The 25971-nt window shown below is 34.4% G+C and overlaps 1 protein-coding gene across 5 annotated transcripts in view; it reads left to right on the forward strand.

The window, feature by feature from the left end:
• Positions 1–25971, forward strand: part of ANKS1B (ankyrin repeat and sterile alpha motif domain containing 1B) — a 1065677-nt gene that overhangs the window by 408927 nt on the left and 630779 nt on the right. For all 5 annotated transcript variants that reach the window (XM_077772139.1, XM_077772140.1, XM_077772141.1 and 2 more), the window contains exon 11: positions 9641–9777. In XM_077772139.1, the coding sequence (XP_077628265.1) occupies positions 9641–9777 (137 nt within the window). The remainder of the gene's footprint in view (positions 1–9640; positions 9778–25971) is intronic.

The following is a 25971-nucleotide window of genomic DNA, read 5'->3' on the forward strand; positions in this document are numbered from 1 at the left end:
GTACAAGTTCCAATGCACTAAGGAAGACTGGGATATTCCTACAATGACCGGGATTTCCCCATTTCCCTCACCTTATCTTCTTTTCCACTTTGCACACATTTTATGACTGAAGCATTTTTTAAAGGAAAAAAGGAGAGACTGGAATATGATATGTGACAAATTTCACAATGATGCGAATTATAATTTGTCATGGCAGAGCAAACTGAAAAAAAGTTTCTTGTGTAAAAAATTTTTTTAAAGATAATAAAGTGGACAATAGTAAGAGGTACATTCAGTAAATGCATAGTAAATTTGGTAAGAAGTTTGCTCTCAGAAGTGAAAATAGAATCAATGAAAATTATTTGCTTAAAATTAGAATTAAATGTCCCACAGAACATTTTAAAATACTTTAGCAGGTTCCAAACTTATAATTTAAATTTATGCAATCCCTCTTGACTTTCCTATTAATAATGCTGACTCAGAGAACTTACTTAACTTGGGCAGATATAATTTTGAAGCTAAAACTATGTCAAAGTCAAATCAATTCTTCTAAAAGTGATGAAATAATTTTGTCAATGTGGATGCAAATACTAAAGAAAAAATAATTTTTGGATATTCATTTCAGTTATCTGAAACTATTAAGTATGTTTAGAACAAGTTTGTTTACAGTTGAATCTATGTTTCCAACTGTAATTTTATAAAATCTAAATACAGATCATGTATTTCCAGTGACATACATGGAAATCCAGGTAATGTACTACCTGAATTCACTTGCTGAAAGTGTAAATTACACTTCAGATTATGAAGAGATAGCACATAAAAAGGAATGTAAAATATAATTATTAATAATTGAAAACATAATATATTTGATAAATTGAGATAAATGATAATTATTAAAATTAATTTTATCCATTTGCAGAACTTTTAAAAATGTGGCTACTAGCAAATTTTAAAGTTACATATGTGGCTTACATTATGCTTCTCTTAGACAATGCTAATGTAGAGAAAATAAAATAATTCAATCTTTCCGTGTTGATTTTTTTCCTCATTTAGCATTATTGATCAAAATTAGTTTGTTTGGTTTTATTGCCTGTAGAAAATTTCCTTTCAGCTTTACAATCTCTTATTGGCAATTCCATGCTAGTTTTTGCGATTATTGTCAAATTTGATAAAACTCCTTTGTCATAGCTAAGCTATAAGATTTGGGAGAACTTTCCATGCACTAACTTCTGTACATAACAAGTATTTCTGGTACACTAATATTTCTAGGCCACACTCTTATCACAATATCACTCATATCATAGTAGTGCTGTAAACCTTATAGTCACATACCAGATGAGTTGGCACAGGAGATGGTAGGAGAATTTCTAGAAGCCATTTTAACATCTGGACTATATAACGAAGTGACTTAAACCTTGCAAATATGTCCCACTAAACCCAAACTAAATGTATCCTAAACTCATCTTCTCCTTAGCCAGATTCCAAAAATGTCTGCAGCCATTTTAATACTACCAAAAACAAAGAGAAGTATGATAGCAAGGAAATTAGAGTTGGAAGAAATTTGAAGATATCTTAACTTATTGCAATTAAAACATTTTACTTTTACAAAATTTACAAAAGCATTTCCAGAGACTCTCCCAGCATCTTGGAACAGGCCCGTGAAAGTTCAGGATCCTGAAGTTCAAACTTCATTATTTGCCTCTGAGTGTAAAGCTTTTGTTTAACAAAAAGGAGACTCGGAGACTCCTAACATATTTTCCTAAATATTATTTTTCTCATTCAACAGTATTTCAAAGGACTTTCTTCAAGTCAGTTGGTATCCTTATAATTCACTCTTTTAAAAGTTGCATAAAATTTGATGGTATTATGTATCATGATTTATTTCACCTCTATTGATAAGCGTTCACTTCATTTTACATTATTTTTCCATCATTAAAAGAGTAGTAAACATTATTGTACACTTGTCTTATATGGAGGTGCTTATATTTCTATGAGATAAATTCCAGTGTGGATCACATGTAAGGATCATATATCCCACTTTCCCTGAATATTCCCTTTTATGCTTGTTGACCTGGCATAATTGTTATAAGCGCTCCCTTTCATGATCAAAAGTGTCCCAGTTTGAATAATAATTGTGTGTATACCCTAGTGAAAGGGTATGTATATTTTAACATATTTAATATCATTGGGCACTTTTTATGTGCCATACATTGCTTTAAGCACTTTCTTGTATTATCTCATTTAGTTTCCACAAATATGCTATTATTATTTTTATTTTACAGATAAGGAAACTGAGGCACAGAGAATTAAGTAACTTACCCAAGTTCACATTGCTAGTAAGTGTGGAGTCATGATTTAACCCCCACAGCCTGGCTCCAGAGTAGGGTGACTAACCAAGGCCCAGGACTGAAGGGGTTCCCAGGATGTAGGACTTCCAGGTTTAAAACTGAGAAAGAACCTAGCAAACCAAGGTAAGTTGGCCATGCTATCATGAGGCACTGATCTTAATGCTATTGCTTTCCAAAATGGCTGTATCCATTTCTGTTGCCATCAGTAGTTTGAGGGTAGCTTTTTCCTGCACGTCTCTGATATTAAGTTTCTAAGTTAACTCCCAATTATCTCACCTACTGATATTTATGCCCTTGTGCAATTCTTACCCCTTGTATGTGGATTGGACCTAGTGACTTGTTTCTAATGAATAGAATAATGAATAGAAAGGAACTCTGGCTTCTGTCTTACTAGTTTTCTCTTGCTCTCTGGCTTACTCATTCTGATGGAAGCTATTGTCCCTTTGTAAGCCTCTGTGGAGAGACTCATATGCCAAGGAACTGAGGGAAGCTTCTAGTCAATAGCCAGTGAGAAACTAAGGCCCTCAGCCCAATAGTTCATGGAAATCCAGTGCTCCCAATAGCCATGTGAGTGAAGCCAACTGCTCCCAGTCAAACCTGACACTTTAAATTGCAGCCATCTCTGTTTTTTTTTTTTGGGGTGGGGTGGGGGTGGGGGTAGTTCTTTCCATAAGAACTGATATCCACAATTGATATACTTGATTTTATTACTTTCATTTTATGTTTTTTATTTATTTTAGCTTATTTTTTCTCTTTTATTCTTTTTTCTTATTTTTCTGGTTTCATCGACTTGCTGGTAATTTTTCCCCTTTGTCAGTTAGAATTTTTACCATTTTTTATTATAACAATAGAGATTACCTTCCCTTGTACAATCTCATAATCAAATATAAATTTCACTGGCATCAGATGAAAACAAGATATCAAATGTTTACCCTGCTAGAACAGTTTACTCCCTCACTGATAGCTGTCTTGCCCCATGCATTAGTTAGGATATAAATTTGACTGCTGTTATACATATCCAAAAGAAATATGGCTTTAACATGATAGAACATTATTGTTCTCTTATATAGGTGTACAAAGCCCAGGGTTGGCATGGTGGCTCCATAGCTCAAGGACCCAGCCTTCAAAATTGTTCTTCTGCTAGCCATAATTTGTTGTTCTCATTGACACCTTACTCTTACTATATCACATCCCAGGCAAGCAAAACCTAAAAGAGTTCATCACCACTAAACCAGCCTTACAAGAAATGTTAAAGGGCCTTCTTTAATCAGAATAGAAAAGGACATAATTAGAAATAAGAAAATGTATAAAAGAAAAAAAATCTTATTGGTCAAGGTCAATCTATATAACCACTTAAAAATCTAGTGTGAAAATTAAAAGACAAAAATAGTGAAATCAGCTATAGCTACAATAGGTAGTTAAGGGATACACAAAATGAAAGATGTAAAATATGATGTCAAAACATAAAATGTTGGGGGGCAGTGAAAGCAGAAATGTAGTGCTTATAGAATGTGTTTAAATCTAAGCAACTATCAGATTAAAATAGACTACACACACACACACACACACACACACACATGCATACATGCACATGTACAAACACACGCACACATGCTCGTACTTTATAGTAACTACAAACCAAAACCTACAATAGATACACAAGAAATAGAGAAAGAAACCCAAACATAACACTAAGGAAAACGACCAAAGCACAAGGAAAGAGACTAGGAAAAAGAAGAGAGGGACAGAGAACTACAAAACCAATTAGAAAACGATTAACAATTAACAAAATGGCAATAAGTGCATACCTATTAATGAATACTTTAAATATAAATGGACTAAATGCTCTGGTCAAAAGACATAGGGTGACTGAATGGTTAAAAATAAATACCTATCTATATGCTGCCTACAAGAGATGCACTTCAGATCTGAAGGCACACATAGACTGAAAGTGAAGGCATGGAAACAAGAAAGCTGGAGTAGCAATACTCATATCACCAGTCAGATTGGTATTATTTAAAAGACACAAAATAACAAATGTTCCAAGATGTGGGCCAATTATTGCAGCCACTATGGAAAACAGTGCCTTTGGAAGTTCCTCAAAAAATTAAAAATAGAACTGTCATGTAATCCAGCAACTCCACTTTAGGATATTTGTATAAAGAAAATGAGAACACCAACTCAAATGGATATATACACCCCCATATTCATGGTAGCATTATTTACAATAGCCAAGATATGGAAGCAGCCCTTTGGTTGTGTGTCTATAGATGAATTGATAAAAGTGTATGGTGACAGTAACTATACTTACTGTGAGGATCATTTAATAATACATAAAAATATCAAATCACTTTGATGTACACTAAAATAATGGGATATTGTATGTCAGTTATACTTCAATAAAAGAATATGGCAGAGTTTCAGGTTAGGTTTGTCTGACTTCAAACCTCAGGTGTGTTGTTTATGAGTCCTCCATTTCTTGGTATTTCCTCCATCAATATTTTATTCAGACCGAACTCTTCTTTATTACACAAATGTGCCTAATTCTTTTCCATCTCTCTACCTTTTACTCATTATACTTCCAACTCTGAAATGCCCTTCCCACTCATTTCTTCATGTATGAATTTTACTAATCTGTCAGAGACCTGTTTAGTCATCATCTCTGCCATGACACTTTTCTTGAATTCCCAGCCAGAAGTAATCTCACATCTATTTGTCATCTACATAGCAATTAGCATGGTTTCTGGTGTACTTTAACTGCTCAGTACATGCTAGTGAATGATGTTAAATTCTTTTCTATAACACTGCACATGAATTATTTTGTATTCACAGAATACTTTTCTTCCAAAAGCTTGAGTAAGCTAGAAGATATTTTTCTAAGCTTGTTATTTTAGAGAACAAGGACAGTCATAATGCTAATCTAATGTATAGTGAGAGAAACTGACTAAAAGATAACTCTCTTATTTCAATTTGAAACTGCAAGTATATTTAGTAATTTTCTCTAAGCAGTTTTTACACACCTCATTTCCTTTTCATCAGCAATGTTTTGGAGCTGCAGGTGAAAAATGTAGGTTAACCATGTAAAACTGTCTTGGATACAGGCTGTCATTTTGCAAATTCCACTGGATAATTGTTTTTTTAAATAAATAATATAATAAAGGATATTTAAAATATACTTCTCATTTGGATTTTCTCCAAAAAAGACCATGGGATTTCAAAAGCTAGCTCACCTTTCTCCATTTAATTCAGGGCATTTTTGATGGTTGCCACTGACAGACATGTTTTGCTTTATCCACTTTATTTCATTTAGTATTTTTAATTTTTTTAACATTTGTTTATTATTGAGAGTCAGAGACAGAGCATGAGTATGGGAAGGGCAGAGAGAGGGGAGACACAGTATCCAAAGCAGACTCCAGGCTCTCAGTTGTCAGCACAGAGCCCAATGTGGGGCTCAAACTCACAAACTGCAAGATATTGACCTGAGCTAAAATAGGACTCTTAACCAACGGAGCCACCCAGGTCCCCCTCTTTAGTATTTTTAAAAGCATTGATCTAAGAGCTATGGAGGGTAAAGGGAAATGTAAGTGTCTGCAAAAATATAACCTAGTCTGAAAGAGATAATGAACAATACAAGGTAGTATAAAATCAAATTATCATTGTAATGGTACAGATCATGGATTCAGAAGATGGAGACATTAATAGTCTTTTCTAAATAATTTAGTACTTGATTACCCACTGGTTTGTACTATGTGTTAAATTACTTATAACACACATTAAAAAGCTTTTTTCTTACAGTCTGCATGAAGTACGCCTCAGTTTTTCTGACTTTGACACAAAGAAGGTAGTCAACAAAGCCGGCCCTTGCAGTGAATCATTCCTCAAAGGAATTATCCCTGGAAATATGTCTCTAGCAATTTGTGTTAATAGCTAAAAGATATTGGTCTCAAAATCTACCCAAGTATTTACAGTCTTTACTCTAGATATAAAACATTACTTTTTTTTTTTTTTTTTTGCTTTTCTTTCTGGATTTTCTTTCCTTTTCTATGTTTTATTTTATTCTGATGATATCTGGCTTCATAGGGAAAAACAAAACCCATGCTATGTGCCTGATAACATGCTAATTACTTTTCATATGTATTCTTTCATTTTATCTGCACACATAAACAATAACTTTCTTCTAGACAGCTATTCATCATTTTCATTTTTAAAGTTAAGAAAACTGAAGTGCAGAGAGGTTAAATAAAGTGCCCAACATTGAGCAGGCAATTTGTACACAGACTTCAGTATCTGGTATTAGAATATAAACTTGTATGCTTTTTCGAATTAACATTTGCTAAAAGACAAAGAATTAAATTTAGTGTTGTTTATCTTGTGCTAACAAAAGTTGAGTAACAAATAGCACAGAATTGAAGATGAGATAGATAATGGAACAAAATACCATGAGTGAGATCCAGAGACACATAAACAGATCCATGAAGGTTTCAGGTTATTAGAATTATCAGGCACAGATTAACAACAACAACAACAACAAGAACAATTATTTGCTATTTTCCACTAAATAAAAACAAGCTTGAAATTGTTAGGAAACTGAAAAATGCCAAATGGTGACATTGTATATTTGAAAAAGAACCAAATAGAAATTTTAGAAATGCAAAATATCAGTGAAATTAAGAAAATGGTTTGATAGCAGACTAGATATTGCTGAAGAAAGAGCCAATAAAGGGGAAAATGAGTATAAAAAACTATTTAGAATGCAACACAGAGAGACAACAATGAAGAATACAAAAGAGAGAATAAATAATAGGAATAAAGTCTCTAACATTATTTCACTGGAGTTCAATAAACATTAGCTGTTATTATTACTATGTCACTTCTTAGTTAAATATCTTCAATATTTCTCATCACCTACAGAATTAAATATACACTAGTAAACTAATAAAACTTTCTTTTACTTATTTAAACTAATCTCCAGCTTCTTCCTAACATAAAATAGCTTTATCTATACTCTTTTTGTCTCCATGCCCTTATGTCTTATGTTCTGTCCCAGCTTTCTTGCCTGAAAACTGAATGAAGCCTTTCACGGTCCTTCTTCCTTCCCAGCCAGTCTGATGATTGTTCCTCCCTTTGCTTTTTCATCAGGCTTCATTTACCTGTTATCAAATCTCAAGTTATATGGCATCATACTTTGTCTACATGTCTGATATCACATTCAATTGTGTACTTCTTAAGGCATGGATTTTTAAACATTTTATCAAACTTAATTTTTCAAAGTTTTAGGTTCACAGAACAATTGAGCACAGGTATTGAGGTTTCTCTTGTACCCTGCTCCCAAATGAGCACAGCTTCCCCCACTATGGATATGATATGGATATGGATATGGATACTGGTACATTTTTTACAATCAGTGAACCTACATTGACCCATCATTATCATCCAATGTCCGAAGTTTACGCTAGGATTCACTCTTGGGTTTGTACAAATGTATAATGACATGTATCCACCATTATCATATTATACAAAAGAGTTTTACTGCCTTAAAAGTCCTCTGTGCTCTACCTACTCATATTTCCCTAAACTCTACCCTCTGCCTAGAGGTTCTTTTTCATTTAACCTTAGAATATAACATAGGAGCGCCTGGGTGGCTCAGTCAGTTAAGCATCCAACTTCGGAGCAGGTCATAATCTCATGGTTCATGGGTTCAAGCCCCACGTCGGGCACTGTGCTGACAGCTCGCTCAGAGCCTGGAGTCTGCTTCAGATTCTATGTCTCCCTCTCTCTCTGATCCTCCCTGCTCACGCTTTCTCTCTCTTTCTCAGAAATAAATAAAAAACATTAAAAAAGAGAATATAACAGAATGCCTGATACATAGTTGCCCCCAAATAAATGTTTTTAGATGTATGGTTGAATGAATGAAAGGGAGGGACAAATTGGAGAAAATCAGGGCTTCTTTTCATTGTCTTGCTGACTGATATTTTGTCTCTGTTTCAATAATTACTATACCAATTATATCCTAGTCAGAAGATGACCCCATATTACTGTCTTTCAGAATTCTGTGTTTCTTGAGACGCTAATTCAAATCTCACTTTATCCATTAAACTTGAGTCAAGAGTAAGCTCTGGGCACTTTTAAGACTTATTTAATAAGTGATCTATTTAATTCAATATATCACACTTATATATTTTTGTTTCATAAGCTTATGTCTAGACTCCCCAGTGAAACTGAATCATGTTTTTATGTAGGTAGAGTTTCCATTCTCTCACTTTTTATGAGCAAGAGGTGTCTTCATAACTTACTACTTTTTTACTTGGGACTGTAGACAATGGTCATGGATTAGAGAAACTTGCTGGTCAGTAAAAACTTATCAGTGTCAGTCTTTGCATCATTTCAGCTGTCTAGAACAGAAAATTTTTGGGAACTAATTGAAAACATAACAAGGAAGTAATTTTTTTTTAGATTTGAGCCTGCAACAGTTTCCGCACAAAGTTATAGAGGAGTGTCAAATTGATAAAATAATGTCTCCATGCTAGCAGAGTTACTTTAAAACTTTTCCATCCTTTTCCAAGTGTTTTACACATTCTAAAACTGCATCTTTTTTGTTATTTTGTTTTGATAAAAACTTAAAAAATTTTATGCATGTTGCTGATTTTAAAGTCAACACTTTTTCCTTTGACCCTCATACTGAACATAAGGGAGAAATAATTTAGATTTTTGAAATTTCATTCAATTAGTTTGATTATAGAAGATGGGTGTGATTGTTTTGTGTTAGTCTACATTGTAAAACCATTGTGCACACATATCAGTTTTTCCTTAATTTTAATTCACTGGGATGCCTCTCTATAGTTTGCGGGATTTCTAAGAAAAGTGCTTTGAGAGAACTTGAATTTGGGTTTTTTGACTCAGGGAGATATGAAACTTTCACTTTAATAAAGACCAATACCCATTTGAAAGATTATGGAGAAAATTTAGCCCAATCATATAAAACAAAAACCCTCATATTTTTTTTAGTTAAGGTAAAGTTTTGCCATTCATATAGTAATGGCAGTCTTAATAGCTGTGTTGGGTGATCTATCATGAATTGAATACCCTTCCTTTTTGGAATACTGCAGAGTATGATATTTAACATTCCAAAAGAAAGTAAAACATTCAAGTAAACATTATCTTTAAAATATACTGCCATGCATATTCCTCATTATGATCTTGTAATTGATACCAGTTTTAAGTTGGAATCTCAATTCATGTTCACTAAAGTAATTTCAAGTCTTAAAAAGTAACCTGAGTGATTAGGTTTACGGCAGTTCTATTTTTATTCACAGATAATGCATCTGAGGTAGCAATTACTGCTCCAGGAAGTAGTAACCATAGAAACAGCTCAACAGGCCCAACACCTGACTGCTCACCTCCATCCCCTGACACTGCCCTCAAAAATATTGTAAAAGTTATTCGACCCCAGGTAAGTGCTCAGAATGATATCATCTGCAGTAGTGTATTTTATTTTGGAATCATTGCATGTATACTGCTTATATTACAATGCTTGGACTATTTTGTGATATGCAAGTCAATTTTTAGATTAAAAGAAGGGACTTAGAAGAGGATGTTTCCTAACATTGGAGTTGATGATAGATATTGAAATTCATATTAGCTTTTGGAAAAATGAATCTGTATATCACATGAAAAAACAAGTGAAACTTAGAAAATTTCACACCACTTTTCTCTCACCACATTTTAATAATTATGCTCCAGTTATTAAACTGTTACATGTTTTCTGGGTTTTCTTGTGCCTTTTGTCTTCACTTCTCTGGACATGCTGCATTATTTGTGATCACCTCTCCATCTTTCAACCAAAGTTTTTATTATTATTATTTAGTTAGTTAGTTAGTTTTAAGTAGGATCTATGCCCAACGTGGGGCTTGAACTCATGACCCTGGGTTCAAGAGTTGCATGCTCTACCAACTAAGCCAGCCAGGTGCCCTCCCCACTGCCAGAATTTTCTTCTTAAAAATGACATTTTTATTGTGTTGTTTTCTGACTAGAAGTGCACTGGTGTGTTGTAAGAACTCACAGAATATAGTTATGTTAAAATAGAAAGAAAATTCCACCCCAAAGATGGCTACTGCTAACAGTTCAGTGCTTATTATTTCCAGATGATTTTTGTGCATAAACACACGTAATAAGCTTAACTATTGTTTCCAAACCTAACAACTAAATAGATTTGGACAAATGTTTTGAGGTAAATTTCTGCTTATCCCAATTCTTACTATTTGCTATCTGAAACTCAAGATCTGAACACATTCATAAAACTTAATATCCTTAATTATCTGAATTATCTATCCAGATTTTAACATTTACTCTCTGACTTTAGAAATAAATAAATTTGGATAGCTAAGGATAATTGTATAAGTATTTTTTCTCTTATAAAAGTTGAATTGTAATATACATTATTCAACAACTTGCCTTCTTTGCTTATATGTATTTTTTTGACACCATTCCATATTAATTCATAAAGATCAATCTCATTTTTTAATGTCTGCATAGTATTCTACTTTATAGCTATATCATAATTTATTGAGCATGTTTCTTATTGATGAGCCTTTGCTGGTAACTTAAGTATATGCACTAACATGGAAAAGTGTCCAGATAATACATATATTTTTCTCTTTCCTTCCTACTCTATGACTGTGGGTCCACTTTTAATTTAGAGCACATGGTTTGGCTCTTAATTATAAACTAGATTATAATTATATATTTAATAGAGGCATGTTTATCTCATCTTCCCATACACTGTCAATTGTGAGCTCTTTGAAATGAGGGATTATCCTCACTTGTGTGTCTTCCAAAATACCTATAAAAAGTATTAGGCACACATTTTGGGAGGTCCTCAAAAAGTTACACATAGAGTTACCCTCTGATCCAACAATCCACTCTTTTTAAAAACAATTTTTGAATATGATTTAAAAATTCTGTTTTATATCAACTGCATTTTTTTATTTTTACCTTTTGACCTCCTTCACCCAAACAATATTTTTAAGTTAAAAAAGTATGTTGGAGTGAGTGGATAGGGGGCTCCTGGAGGCTCAGTTGGTTAATTGTCCAACTATTTTTTTTAATTAATTTATTTTTTAAATTTACATCCAAGTTAGTTAGCATATAATGCAACAATGATTTCAGGAGTAGATTTCTTAGTGCCCATTACCCACTGAGTCCATCCACCATCCCACAACCCCTCCAGCAACCCTGCATTTGTTTTCCATATTCAAGAGTCTCCCATATTTTGTCCCCCTCCCTGTTTTTATATTATTTTTGCTTCCCTTTCCTTATGTTCATCTGGTTTGTATCTGAAAGTGCTCATATGAGTGAAGTCATATGATATTTGTCTTTTTCTGACTAACAAATTTTGCTTAGCCTAATATCCTGTAGATCCATCCATGTAATTGCAAATGGTAAGATTTTGATTGCTGAGGAATACTCCATTTTATATATATATACCACATCCTCTTTATCCATCATAGACATTTGGGCTCTTTCCATACTTTGGCTATTGTTGATAGCACTGCTATAAACTTTGGGGTGCTTATGTCCCTTTGAAACAGCTTACCTGTATCCCTTGGATAAATACCTAGTGGTACAATTCCTGGGTTGTAGCGTAGTTCTAGTTTTGATTTTTGAGGAACTTCCATCTTGTTCTCCAGAATGGTTGTACCAGTTTGCATTCTTACCAGCAGTGCAAAAGAAATCCTGTTTCTTGACATCCATACTAACATCAGTTGTTGCCTCAGTTGTTAATATTAGCCATTCTGATAGGTGTGAGGTGGTATCTCATTGTGGTTTGATTTGTATTTTCCTGATGATGAGTGATGCTGAGCGTCGTTTCATGGGTCTGTTGGCCATCTGGATGTCTTCTTTGGAGAAGTATCTATTCATGTCTTATGCCCATTTCTTTGCTGTATTATTTATTTTTTGGGTATTGAGTTTGATAAGTTCTTTATAGATTTTGGATACTAAGCCTTTATCTGAGATGTCATTTGCAATTATCTTCTTCCATTCTGTTGGTTGCCTTTTAGTTTTGCTGATTGTTTCCTTCACTGTGTAGAAGTTTTTATTTTGATGAGGTACCAATAGTTCATTTTTGCTCTTGTTTCTCTTGCATCCAGAGCTGTGTTGAGGAAGACATTGCTGTGGCCAAGGTCAAAAAAGTTATTACCTGCTTACCCCTCAAAGATTTTGATGGTTTCCTGCCTTACATTTAGGTCTTTCATCCCTTTTGAGTTTATTTCTGTGTATTGTGTAAGAAAGTGGTCCAGGTTCATTTTTATGCATGTCGCTGTCTAGTTTTCCAAGCACCATTTGCTGAAGAGACTGTCTTTATTCCATTGAATATTCTTTCCTGCTTTGTCAAAGATTAGTTGGCCATTTTTTGTAGGCCTACTTCTGGGTTCTCTATTCTATTCCATTGATCTGAGTGTCTATTCTTGTGCCAGTACCATACTGTCTTGATGATTATAGCTTTGTAATACAGCTTGGAATCTGTAATTGTGCTTTCTTGCTTTGGTTTTCTTTTTCAAGATTGCTTTGACTATTTGGGGTCTTTTCTGGTTCCATACAAATTTTAGGTTTGTTTGTTTTGGCTCTGTGAAGAATACCAGTGCAGGTTTGATTGGGATTGCATTGAATATGTATATTGCTTTGGGTAGTATTGACATTTCAACAATATTTGTTCTTCCTATCCAGGAGCCTGAAATATTTTTCCATTTTTTTTGTGTGTCTTCTTTGATTTCTTTTATAAGCTTTCTTATAGTTTTCAGTGTATAGATTTTTCACCTCTTTGGTTAGATTCATTCCTAGGTAATTTATTGTTTTTGATGCAATTGTAAATGGGATCGATTCCTTGATTTCTCTTTCTCTTGCTTTATTATTGGTGTATAGGAATGCAACCAATTTCTGTGCATTGATTTTATATCCTGCCACTTTGGTGAATTCATGGATCAGTTCTAGCAGTTTTTTGGTGGAATATTTTGGGTTTTCCATATAGAGTATCATGTCATCTGTGAAGAGTGAAAGTCTGACCTCCTCCTGGCTGATTCAGATGCGTTTTACTTCTTTGTGCTGTCTGAATGTATTCTGCTGCTTTAGCATGAAATGTTCTAAATATCTGTTAAGTCCATCCAGTCCAGTGTGTCATTCAATGCCATTGTTTCCTTGTTGATTTTCTGTTTAGATAATCTGTCCATTGCTGTAAGTGGGGTGTTAAAGTCCCCTACTATTATGGTATTATTATCAATGAGTTTCTTTATGTTTGTGATTACTGGATTTATATATTCGGGTGATTCCACATTTGAGCTTAAATGTTTATGATTGTTAGATCTTCTTTTGGATAGACTCATTAATTATGATATAATGCCCTCTTCATCTCTTGTTACAGTCTTTATTTTAAAGTCCAGATTGTCTGATATAAGTATGGCTACTGCAGCTTTCTTTTGGTGATCATTAGCATGATAGATGGTTCTCCATCCCCTTACTTTCAATATGGAGGTGACTTTAGGTCTAAAGTGGGTCTCTTGTAAACAGCACATAGATAGATCTTGTTTTCTTATCCATTCTATTACCCTCTGTCTTTTGATTGGAGCATTTAGTCCCTTGACATGTAGAGTGAGTAGTGAAAGGTATGAATTGATTGCCATTATGTTGCCTGTAAGGTTGGAGTTTCTGGTGGTGTCCTCTGGTCCTTTCTAGTCTTTGTTGCTTTTGGTCTTGTGTGTGTGTGTGTGTGTGTGTGTGTGTGTGTGTGTGTGTGTGTGTGTGTCTTCTCCCCTCAGAGAGCTCCCCTTAAAATTTCTTGCTGGGCTGGTTTATTGGTCACAAACTCCTTTAATTTTTGTTTATCTGGGAAACTTTTTATCTCTCCTTCTATTTTGAATGACAGCCTTGCTGGAGAAAGAATTCTTGGCTGCATATTCTTCCAGTTTAGCACATGGAATATATCCTGCCACTCCTTTCTGGACTGCCAAGTTTCTGTGGATAGGTCTATTGCAAACCTGATCTGTCTTCCCTTGTAGGTTAAGGACTTTTTTTTTTCCTTGCTGCTTTCATGATTCTTTCCTTGCCTGAATTTGACTATAATATGCCTTGTAATAGTCACTTTTTGTTGAATCTAATGGGAGTCCCCTGTGCTTCCTGTATTTTGATGTCTGTGTCTTTCCCCAGGTTAGGAAAGTTTTTCTCTAAGATTTGCTCACATAACCCTTCTACCCCTTTTCTCTCCATCTTCTGGGACCCCTCGATTCTGATGTTGTTCCTTTATAATGAGTCACCCATTTCTCTAATTCTTAAATCGTGCTTTTTTTTTTTTTTTGGCTTTACTCTCCCTCTTTTTTTCTGCTTCATTATTCTCCATAAGTTTGTCCTTTATATCACTGATTCACTGCTCTGCCTCATCTGTCCTTACCACTGTGACATCCATTTGAGATTGCAGCTCATTTGTAGCATATTTTATTTCATCCTGACTAGCTTTTACTTCTTTTTCTGCAGAAAGGGGTTCTGATCTATTTTCAACCCCAGGTAGTATTCTTATTATTGCAATTCTAAATTCTGATCAGACATCTCGCTTGTATCTGTGTTGATTAAGTCTCTGGCTGTCATTTCTTCCTACTCTTTCTTTTGGAGTGAATTCTTTCATTTTGTAATTTTGAAGGAAGAAAAAGAATTACTATAGTAAAAAATGAAAATTAAAAACAACACACAAAAAAATTAAATAAATGATGCTAGTTCCTAAGTGTGTTTTGGTCTGGTTGTTGAAAGGAGCTTGATAAATTAGAAAAAAAAGGAAAAAAAAAACCAGGAAAACATTTGAAGATTTGAAAAAATTAATTCAATGAAATAGAATAAAATGAAATGATGGAAGTAAAATAGAATTAGAAAAATTTACAAAAAGTAAATAATATAAAAAGATAAATAAATATATTTTAACAAAAACTGAAAATAAAAATAAAGTTTTTCTCTTTCTGTATATAAGAATAAGAAAATAAAATTAAAATTAAAAAAAATTAATAGACCAGCAAACACACTGAAAAACGATTGAAATTCTATCGGTTTCCCCTAGAAGTCAAACTATGAAGCACTTTATAGTCTATAATCTAAGCAGGTGGAGAGACTTGTGTTGTTCTTAAAGAGCAATGTTGGCCCACTTGACCAGGGCTTAGTGTAACAGCTCCATTCTCCACAGGATGGTGCTGCTTAGCTTACTGGGGTGGATTGTTATGGCGCTTGTAGGTGTGTATGCACATAAGCTGGAGGGGTAAAAATGGCACCACCCAGTCTCTAGTATCAGAACTGTTCTCCCATATCAGCAATCAAGCACCCATCCTTTGTCTCCAACTTCCATTCACTCTCCGCTTTTTTTTGTTTTAATGTTTTTTATTTATTTCTAGGAGAGAGAGAGACAGCGTGAGCAGGGGAGGGTCAGAGAGAGAGGGAGTGACAGACTCTGAAACAGGCTCCAGGCTCGGAGCTGGCAGTCAGCACAGAGGCAATCAGCACAGAGCCCGACGCCGTGCTCGAACCCACGAACCGCGAGATCATGACCTAAGCGAAAATCAGATGCTTAACCGACTAAGCCACCCAGGCGCCCCCACTCTCCGCTTTTACACGGTCCATGACCAAGCCATCAGTTTGCCAGGCAGTACGTCCCTCTTGAGTTTTATCTCAGATGCGTCTGTGTTTCCCAAGCCCTCACTTCTGAGGAATTGTGGCTTTGAACTGTTCTGACCCTCTGGGAGGAGAGTCTCACCAAGCAATGGCCCAGTGCCTGCCAGCCCTTAGGAATATTCACAAGACCATGTTGTTGCCAATACCCAGAAAATGCAGCTGGGTGCACCCCACCCCACTCCAGAAAAAGTTCCCACGATCATTTAGCAGCATTTCAGGGATTATGGTAGAACACAACACATATCCCACACCAGGTTTCACCCTTAATGTCCTTGTTCCAGCACCAGCAAATGTGGTTGTTCTCCAGGGTCCACTAGGATCTTTGTCCGTGGGGTGGCCACACAGCCTCTACCAAATGTCCTCCCAAGAGGGGAACTGCCTCTCCCTGTGTGGCCCATGGACCCCTTTGACCTCACTCTCTAATCCTGGGGATTTGCCCTTCCCACTGGAGCACTGCCAGGTATCAAGCTGCAGTTTCAGACTCTGTGTTCCCCCTGTTTATAGAGTCTTAATGGAATTTAAGCCCTCTATTTCCTCCTTTCTCCCTTTTTTGTTCAGTCTCTGAGGCTGTTTCCACTTTTCCACTTTCTCTCCAGCTGCTATGGTGGGGGTTGGGGGTGCTTTTCTCATACTCTGCCCCTGTCTCCGTCCTCTCTCCACAAGCAAAAATAGCTCCCTGCCCGCCATGGCTTCTCTCTCCCCAAGTTTACCTCTCTGTGCCCAGTACCTGCTAAGTTCTGTCGTTCAAGTTGTGCATATTGTTGTGTTAATCCTTAAATCAGTTTTCTAGGTGTGCAGGATGGTTAGTGTTGATCTGGCTGTATTTCATTGATGAGAGATGTAAAAAAAAAACTTCCATGCTGTTCTGCCATCTTGGCTTCTCCTCCCCAAGTTGTTTTGGTATGTTTTCCTTAAAATCTCTATTCCTATGGTTTAAAATTTTTTTTAATTTTATTTTTTTGTTTGTTTAAATTGTTTTAATATTGATTTATTTTTGAGAGAGAGAGAGAGAGATTGAGAGAGAGAGAGAGAGGAGGAGGGGCAGAGAGAGAAGGAGACACAGAATCTGAAGCAGGTTCCAGGCCCTGACCTGTTAGCACAGAACCTGACGTGAGGCTTGAACTCAAACCATGAGATCATGACCTGACCTGAGCCAAAGTTGGATGATTAACCAACTGAGCCATTGAGGTGTCCCTCCTTTTGTCCTTGTTTATCCCCTCATTGCTCCTTATTTTTCTCTAGTGCTCACTTTCCTCTAGCTTGTCTCTCTCTACCTTTTGTTCTTTTTTTAAATTTCTGTCACTTGTATGTATGGGTTTCTTTCTCTTCCCTCTTCTCTTTCAGTTGGATTTCCCAGTAGGCGGTTTGCAGGCAAGCTTTAGAAATATCATTGGGACAAGCTGTTCTGTGATATTTCATTGAAAATAGCACTTATAAAGCTGTTTGCATTATATTTTTGCCAACAGATGGACTCAGAACATGGAATTGGTGGTGTTCTCAACCTGGCTCATTCTGAATGGGCCTCATAAAATCCAAGAGAGGGGGACTTTGGATCCAATCAATGCCATTCACCATCTACTTAGATATATAGTATGAACAAATCCTTTGAGCCAATTTGTAAGACAAATGTCTCTTTTTAAGATTGTTTTGGTCTAAATGAGCAATGATTTGCTTAATATCTTACCTTCTTCAGTATTATTTATTTTAGTTTGTTTTTATTATAATCATCCTCATCAATAAATAGCATCTTGGCCTTACATATTCACTATAATCTATAGAACACTTTCATATAAATAGTTTCATTTAACTTTTATTAACTTCAAAGGAATGTAATATTGTGGTGTTATGAATAAGGATATTGACACTACAAAGGGACTAATTGTGCAACTGATTCAAAACTCCTTATTTCCCCCTTTACTATAATAGTTGTCCCTTCTTGCTCAGAGGTTAGAAAAATCTTCTTGAGGTCATACAACATCTTTATGAGGATAGAACTTACAGGTTCATTCTGGCAAGGTAACATTTCACCATGTCCAACTATGTGGAAGAGGAAATGTCTTCAAAGATCCCTTCTTTTCTTCCAGAAAAATTTGATCTACTTCATTTGCTTCAAGAATTAAACCTTACAAAAGTCAGGTTTAGATGCTAAATGTCACATTTATCTTCACTCATTCTCTCATTATATGAAGGTGTTTCTGGTGTCATTGTGCAGCCATTACATTTTCAGCATTTTTAATCGCTTAGGTAGGAGATTATCTTATATATAAGTTAACATCCATTACTCAACGCATTTATTTTTACATCAACATAAATTATCTAATATAAATTCATTTATTCAATGAATAAAAAGCAGATTTTCTTTCTACATATTTGTAATATAACCAGTTCTAAGGGATCTTATTCTGTTAATCCTTCTTTGCATTCTCTTCTATTTTAGTTTATTTTGGGTAAACTGAAAAAAAAAGTAATGGTAGTATTAAAGTCAGATATTTCTTTTGACTCTATTCCTTGGTTCTGTCCATTATTAAATATTTATGAAGGCAACGGATTCTACCTTCCTTTCTTAGAGGTTATAATGATGTTTTAGGAAGGAAAAAAAGAAGGATAAAGTCAGGAAACTAAGAGTGATGATATTTAAATTTGAACCAATGCAACCTGTAAGTATGTATGTAATAGAACAGTAGCAGGTAAGGTGTATAGTTGAAGAAGAATATAACATCACTTGGACTACTCTTCCTTTGTCTCAGAGACTTTGGTGTTTTACTTATTTCTTCCGATCTTCTGGGCTCCATATTCATGGCAGAGAGCAGGGAGTGGAAAATTCAGGTGGAAGTAATTATGAAAGAGTATAGGTCAGACACATAATTATGAGAAGACTGGAGGGTGTGGATGAGGGACAGCTAGATGGACAGAATAGTTGACTCCCTGGTGTGCTCTGACAAGTCACAGGTGTATCAGGGATGGAACATTGTCAAGAGTTAACTGTTCCAAAGAAAAGATAATTATTGGTTAGCTTATATAAGAGCCCATGTTTTGATCACAGTTTTAATCCTCTAAAGTGTCTGCTAATTCTGGCTTTATGTGTGGAAATGTAAGAAATGTGAAATTAGACTGACTTGTGGTATTCAAACACGTTTTTTTTCAGATTTACTAATTAGAAATTAATAACGGTTGAAATGATCATTTCCCTCTTGAAACTGGTGATGAGCCTTGGAAATAAAAGTATAAATACAACTCTTATCCATGAATTTACATTTATTTGCCCAGGTGTTAGTAGATGTATTCAGTCTTATTGTAAGAAGAATGAGATAGAATAGATGAGACATGAAAACAGAACTTTCATCTCATTCACTGCAGACTGTGTAGATAGAGCAAGTTAGATTACTTCCCCTTTGCCTCATGCATGCCTTTACCTAATTTACTATACATAACTTTACCTATAAATGGAGACTATCCATTGCAACCAAAGAGTCCTTACTGTCAAAATGAGGTAGGCCTGATTACACATTGCATGTGTTTCTCATTAGTGTGTTAATTACTTGGAAACTACCGACTTGTAGTGCTTTGTTGAGTTTGATTTTATTCAGCATATTTATTAACTCAGTAAGTCACAGCTGTTAGTTCTGTATCTTGTGTTTGATCTTTTTACCTTTGCTTCTTTGGGCTCTTTCATGTCTTAAAATTTTCCAGATTATGAAGCATTCTATTTTCAATTAACAGACACTGCAATATTTATATGCTACTGGTTACTCTTTGTTTCTCTCCAATATATTGACCCACAAAGCTGAGTTTTTCTATTTAAATGAATTCACAAGGCTGGGTTTATTTACTTATATTTGAAAATAAAATTATTTTGAAACTTAAAATAGGACTTCAAAACACTTGAAAAATATTGCTATTGAAAAAAATTTTAGATAAGTCTATTGATATAGCATGTTTTCTTATTCCTACTAATTATATTCTACTTGCAATAACTTTTCTTCTTTTTAAATGTTTTCCTGGTGAAGCATCTTTTTTCTCCCTAACTGAAGAATAAAACACAATATAATGAATTTTGACCATTGTATATATAGGTGTAATCACTACTCAAAGCAAGATATTAAAACATTGTCACCATCCCCAAAAGTTGCTTCACGCCTCTTTCCAATCAACTACCCCCATTCCCTCCTTGAAAGCAACTTCATTCTTTAAAAAAAAAATATTCATTTTTGAGAGACAGAGTGCGAGCCAGGAAGGGGAAGAGAGAGAGGGAGACACAGAATCCAAAGGAGGCTCCAGCTTTGGGGCTCGATCTTATAAACAAAGAGATCATGACCAGAGCTGAAGTCAGATGCTTAACCTCCTGAGCCACCCAGGTGCCCTGAGAGCAACTTCTTTCTGATTGTCATCGTCATAGATTAGGATTGTGTATTCTAATGGAAATGGAATTCTCCAGAGAGTGTGTGTTTTGTGTATGTCAGTGTCTGAATTTTTTCACTCAACATAATGTTTTTGGTATTCACTCATGTTGTTCCTTTATTACTGAGTAGTATTCTCTTGGATTAATATAGTACAATTTGTTTTTCCATTTTCCTGTTAATTGATACTTGTGTTGTTTTCCTGCTGTTTGATATTTTGAATGAATATTCTGTGAATACCTACATTCAAATCTTTTTATGGGCATATGTTTTCATATAGATACCAAAGAGGGGAATTGTTGGGTCCTAAGGTAGGTGAGTAGATAACTTTATAAGAAACTTCCCAGGAACTTTTCAGAGTAGTTGTTCCATTTTATAATCCCAAGAGAAATATGTGAAAATTTTAGTTTCTCCACATTCTCTCGAACATTTGGTGTATTGGGGACTTGAAATTTTATTTTAGCCATTCTTATGGGTGTGAAAATATTTCTCATTATGGTTTTAATTTGCATTTTTCTGGTGACTAATAATGTGGAGCACCTTTTCCTGTGATTATTGCCCATTCTGAGATCTTTTGAGGAATTAGTGAAGTCTTTTTAATGAAATTTTTAACTTTCTGGTTGTTGATTTGTAGTAATTATTTATAAATTGTCCTGTAATTCCTAAAGATATGAGTCCTTTGTCAGGTTTCTGCACTGCAAATATTTCTCCTCAGGGTGTGATTCACCTAAATATTTTTAATGGTGACTTTGGTGAAAAGATTGTTTTAATTTTGGTGATATCCAGTTTATCAACTTTTTTCTTTCATGGTTAGTGCTTCTTGGGTCTTGTCCAGGTTGTGAATATATGCACCCATATTTTTTATAGATTTCTGGTTCTTGCTTTTACATTTAGTTCTATGACTCATCACAAATTGTTGTACGGTGTGAGAAGGAGTTGAGATTCATTACTTTCCTACACATAAAAAGACTTTCTTGTCTTCATTGAGTTGACTTAATACTTTAATATTATTTGTTACTTTCACTTTACAATTGTTTCTTGTTGATATATAGAAATAATGCAATTGAATTTTATATTATTCGTGTATCCTACCACTGGATAGTTTCTTTTAAAAGTTATAATGTTTTTTTTTAAGTTTCTTAGATTTTTTTCTGTCATTGAGAATAATGGTAGTTTTACTTCTAGTCTTCAGACCTCTTCGTTTTCTTTTCCTTACTGCTCTGACTACAGTGCAATGATGTAGAAGTAGCAAAACCAAAAAACCTTGTCTTGTTCTCTATCTTTGAGGGAAATAATTCAATATTAACCATAATATCAACTATAAGTTTTTTGTATGTACCCTCCTACTCCTAGTTTGCTGAGAGTTTTTAACATAAAAGGGTGTTGCTATTTTTTATTTTTTTGTATATATTTATATAATCATATAATTTTTCTTTTGTTCATTGATATGATAAATTACATTCTTCTTTATTAATGTTAATTCAACTTTGCATTTCTGGGCTAAATATCACTTGGTTATGATGTTTTATCTTTTTCTGTAGTATTTGATGGAAAAGACAATTTGGATAAAACATTAGTATATGGAGAAATCAATAGACTCTAAGGGAGTCAAAGATAACTAATGACTTGAGCCCAGTTGGCTGGGATTTTGGAGTGGTATTTATAGATATAAGAAATACTTGAGTAGAAGTCATTTTGGTGAGGGAGAAGGATGATAAATTTGGTTTTGTAAATGTGTTGATTGTTGAGTATGATATACAAATTGGAAATATTGGAGTGGAGCTCTGGTGAGAGAAAGAGGATCTTAGGATAAAGATTTTACAGTCATTTACAAAATTTGATGATGAAAAGAGACAGTACCAAAGAGAGAATGCTGGGTAATGTTTACCCTCTAGGAATATAATATTTGTTGAGCGCCTAATATAATTTAACTTTCATAATTTTTGTAATTGATATTATTACTTTAATTTTATAGATGAGGAAATTGAGAACCAGAAAGTTTAAGTAACTTCTTCATATATACTTTTTTAAAAAAGGCCTTAGCAAAAGAAAGGAGAACTGAGAAATCTAAAAGAAAAGAAAAAAACAAATATTACCATGAATATAAAGAGAAAAGAAAGTTGAAGAAGAGATTAGTCAACATTGTCAAAACTTATAGTGTGGTAAATTAAGGAAGATCAAAATGTCACTTTATTTGGTGATTTTGAGGAACAAAGACCTTCAAGAAAGCAATTTCCTTCAAGTGGTAAAGGTAGAAGCTTAAGATAGGGATAGGTGAAGAGTTGGAGAAAAGCAGTACATTGATTGTAGATTAATATTTTGAATAATTTGCTTGTAAAAGGAAAGAAAGTAGTATGGCAGTGTGTTGAAGGAAGCGCAAAATTGAGGAAAAGGTTTTTTTCTTTTATTTTCGTTGCAGGAAATTAAACTTGGTTGTAGAGAATGAGAAAAAGAAACTTAAAGTTGATTAGGGAGACAAGTGATTGGTACTAAAATGTAAAATTTCTAAATAGGAGGAGTGACTAAATGAAGTTAGCCTCCTAATGCAAACACTCTTGGCACTGGATGTAAGAGACACTTTGGTAAAGCATTATTTGTTAAAGCACTGGATTCTTGAGCTGTGCCCTTGGTGTTGGTTTAGCCAGATGGGTTTTTTCGTTTCTTTCTCCTGTTTTACAAGACACATCAAGTGTAAAATAACAGAAGAAGGCATTTGAGAAGTGGCTCTAGGTGGAGGCAGAAAAAGAGACTATTGCTAGTACAGTAGTCCTGAGATCATCCAAATATGTAATTAATATTGAACATTATAATATTTTAATGACATAGGTAGATGCTAACGGGAAGTCAACCTGAACAATATGAAAGTTTTTGATAATCTTGGGGTATTCCTGTTACTGTCCAGATCCTACCACATACTATTAATGCCATCCTAAGTAGAATTCAACAGAATGAAATTACTTCAGTCTGCATTCTTCTGTAGATAAGGAGAGACACTGTCAAAAAGACCTAGGGGTAAAGAAAAGAAAAGGTCAAGGGGCCAGTCCTCACAACAGACTGAGGGAGATAGATAATTTAAAGAAAGATGAACTGCTCTTGAATTCCTACCCACGATGGACTTTGTTTAGAGCAGGTTATAACTCAACCTTAAGAAGTAAATATTTCAGATATTCTTCTTTATTTTGTGTGTGATTAATGAGCTAATAATAAATTAATTTAATAATAAGCCATAGTATCTCTCCCTTCCATTTCAGGGTTACATAAAATTCTTGCCAAATCCAGGATAACATTTTACTGGGCACTGTGGGGTTATAGAATACATATGCTAAATTTTAAAATTAGAAATGAGAGTGGGTATGTAAAAAGCAGAGGCATATAACTCAGAAAGAGTACAGAACATTGTATTGGGTTGCCACAAAAATAGATAAAGAATAAAGACTTTCAAAGAAATAATCTTTAAAAGCTTTTTTTATTATTGAGTATTGAGTCATTTATTTTTATTATTTTATGTGTATTTTCACTTATTTCTTATAAAAGCCCTGCAAGGTAGGCACTTTTTTCCCCCTTTATTTTACTGATTGAGGCTAAAACTTAGAAAGGCAAATAATTCCCAGTGTTACAAAGCCACCGACTGGCAGAGTTCTGGTCTCCTAATCCAGTCTATTAATGTTAATCTGCTCACTGGGGAGAAAATAATAAAGGTGGAATATTGATATTATAGATTCTTAATGACGTTTAAGAGGAGAATAATAGATTGGAAAAAGGAAGAAGAGCAGGAACATAGATGGCAATGGTTTGTAACCCAAAACTGGGAAACAAAGAAGACTGTATTCAAAATTTGGAGTCTTGCCACCAAAGCTAAGTGAAAGAAAGTTAAAGACGCAAAGATAAGAAAATATAGAAAATAATCTGAGATGATATAAAAAATGATTTGTAAAGGGAAAAATTGACAAAGAAATCAGTGGCGCCAACCATTGAACAGTAGGTCTTGACAAATTAGAATATCCTGGGAACTTAAAAAAAAATCTCTAAGCCTAATCCCAAACCATTAAATCGATATCTCTAAAGGCAAGTATTTTTAACCCAGTACTTTTGGATAGGCTGTAGATGGTCTATGAAATTCATGGAATCATATATAAATTTTCCTTGTTGATGACTTTTTCTGGGAATTAAATTTTAATCATGCTTCTGCCACATATCTTCCCCTTGTGTAATCTTTATGACCTTAAATTTGTCAGTAAAGTGAGTGGTATTTGCGTCATGTGATTACCTAGTAAAACTCAAACCAGATAAAATGTGCCATAGTGTGTCATACATTGTAAAGCCATATAATGGCCCAAATTGTTACTACAGTTATGATTAAATTATGTTTGCCCACATTTGAAATACAACCTTTGACAGACAATCTTCTTAATCCTATGGTATTATAAATCCTCATTTATAAGCAGGTCTGATGATAGCAACGTTGGATTTTAGTAAATATAGGTGGGAGCCTTTTAAAGTTTCCCAAATCATTTGAATCTATCTAGAATGATGCTTGCCAAATATGGGGTGATCACTACCTCCAGCACTCATTCCTAAGAGTTCTGCATAAGAGAGCCATAGGAAGTATAAACTCCTTAAATTTGTGATGTGAGAGAAGCTAATGAAGATAAATTGGCACAGTGTTGGGTCAGCCTGGCCTAATGCAAGTGAGGAAAAGCCAGAATCCAGAGGGCATCCAGTATAAACTACATAATCTTCCATTAATGACTAAAATCACCATCATTCTATATGAAGTTCATGCCATTCATACACCAGTGTAATATTATTCATTTTCATGTATTTTCTTTTGATAAAATCCTTTATTATCTATCAGAAAAACAAGGAATTATGTACAATTGACACTTTCTACATGTAAAAAATATTTTTTCATCTCTTTTTCTAAGCAAGAAGTATAATTCTTGAATTTTTTACCCACAATGCTGTTGACAACAACAGACATTATTAAATGGGATCTTTTTTTTGTTGTTAATCAGGGTTTTTATTCCACATACAGAAAAATCTCAGTGGATGCCATTCTTTGACATGTGCTTCTCTAAGCATCTCTAGGCAGTCTGAATAAGAATGCATAGATGAAAAATTCTCTGGGAAAAATTACCTTAAAAAATAAAATGACAGTAATGAAGCAGCAGAAAACAAAATCAAGGAAATCGATCCCATTTACAGTTGCACCAAAAACAAAAAGATACCTAGGAATAAACCTAACTAAACAGGTAAAAGATCTGTACTCTGAAAACTGTAGAAGACCTGTGAAAGAAATTGAAGAGGACACAAAGAAATGGGAATACATTTCATCCTCATGGATTATAAGAACAAACACTGTTAAAATGTCTACACTACTCAAAGCAATCCTTTATCAAATACCACCAGCATTCTTCACAGAGCTAGAACAAACAATTCTAAAAATTTGTATGGAACCACAAAACACACCAAACAGCCAAAGCAATCCTAAAAAAGAAAAACAAAACTGGAGGCATCATGATTCCGGATTTCAGCCTATGTTGCAAAGC

The sequence above is a fragment of the Crocuta crocuta genome, unplaced genomic scaffold, assembly GCF_008692635.1.
Source record: "Crocuta crocuta isolate KB4526 unplaced genomic scaffold, BGI_CrCroc_1.0 scaffold216, whole genome shotgun sequence".
Lineage (NCBI taxonomy): Eukaryota > Metazoa > Chordata > Mammalia > Carnivora > Hyaenidae > Crocuta > Crocuta crocuta.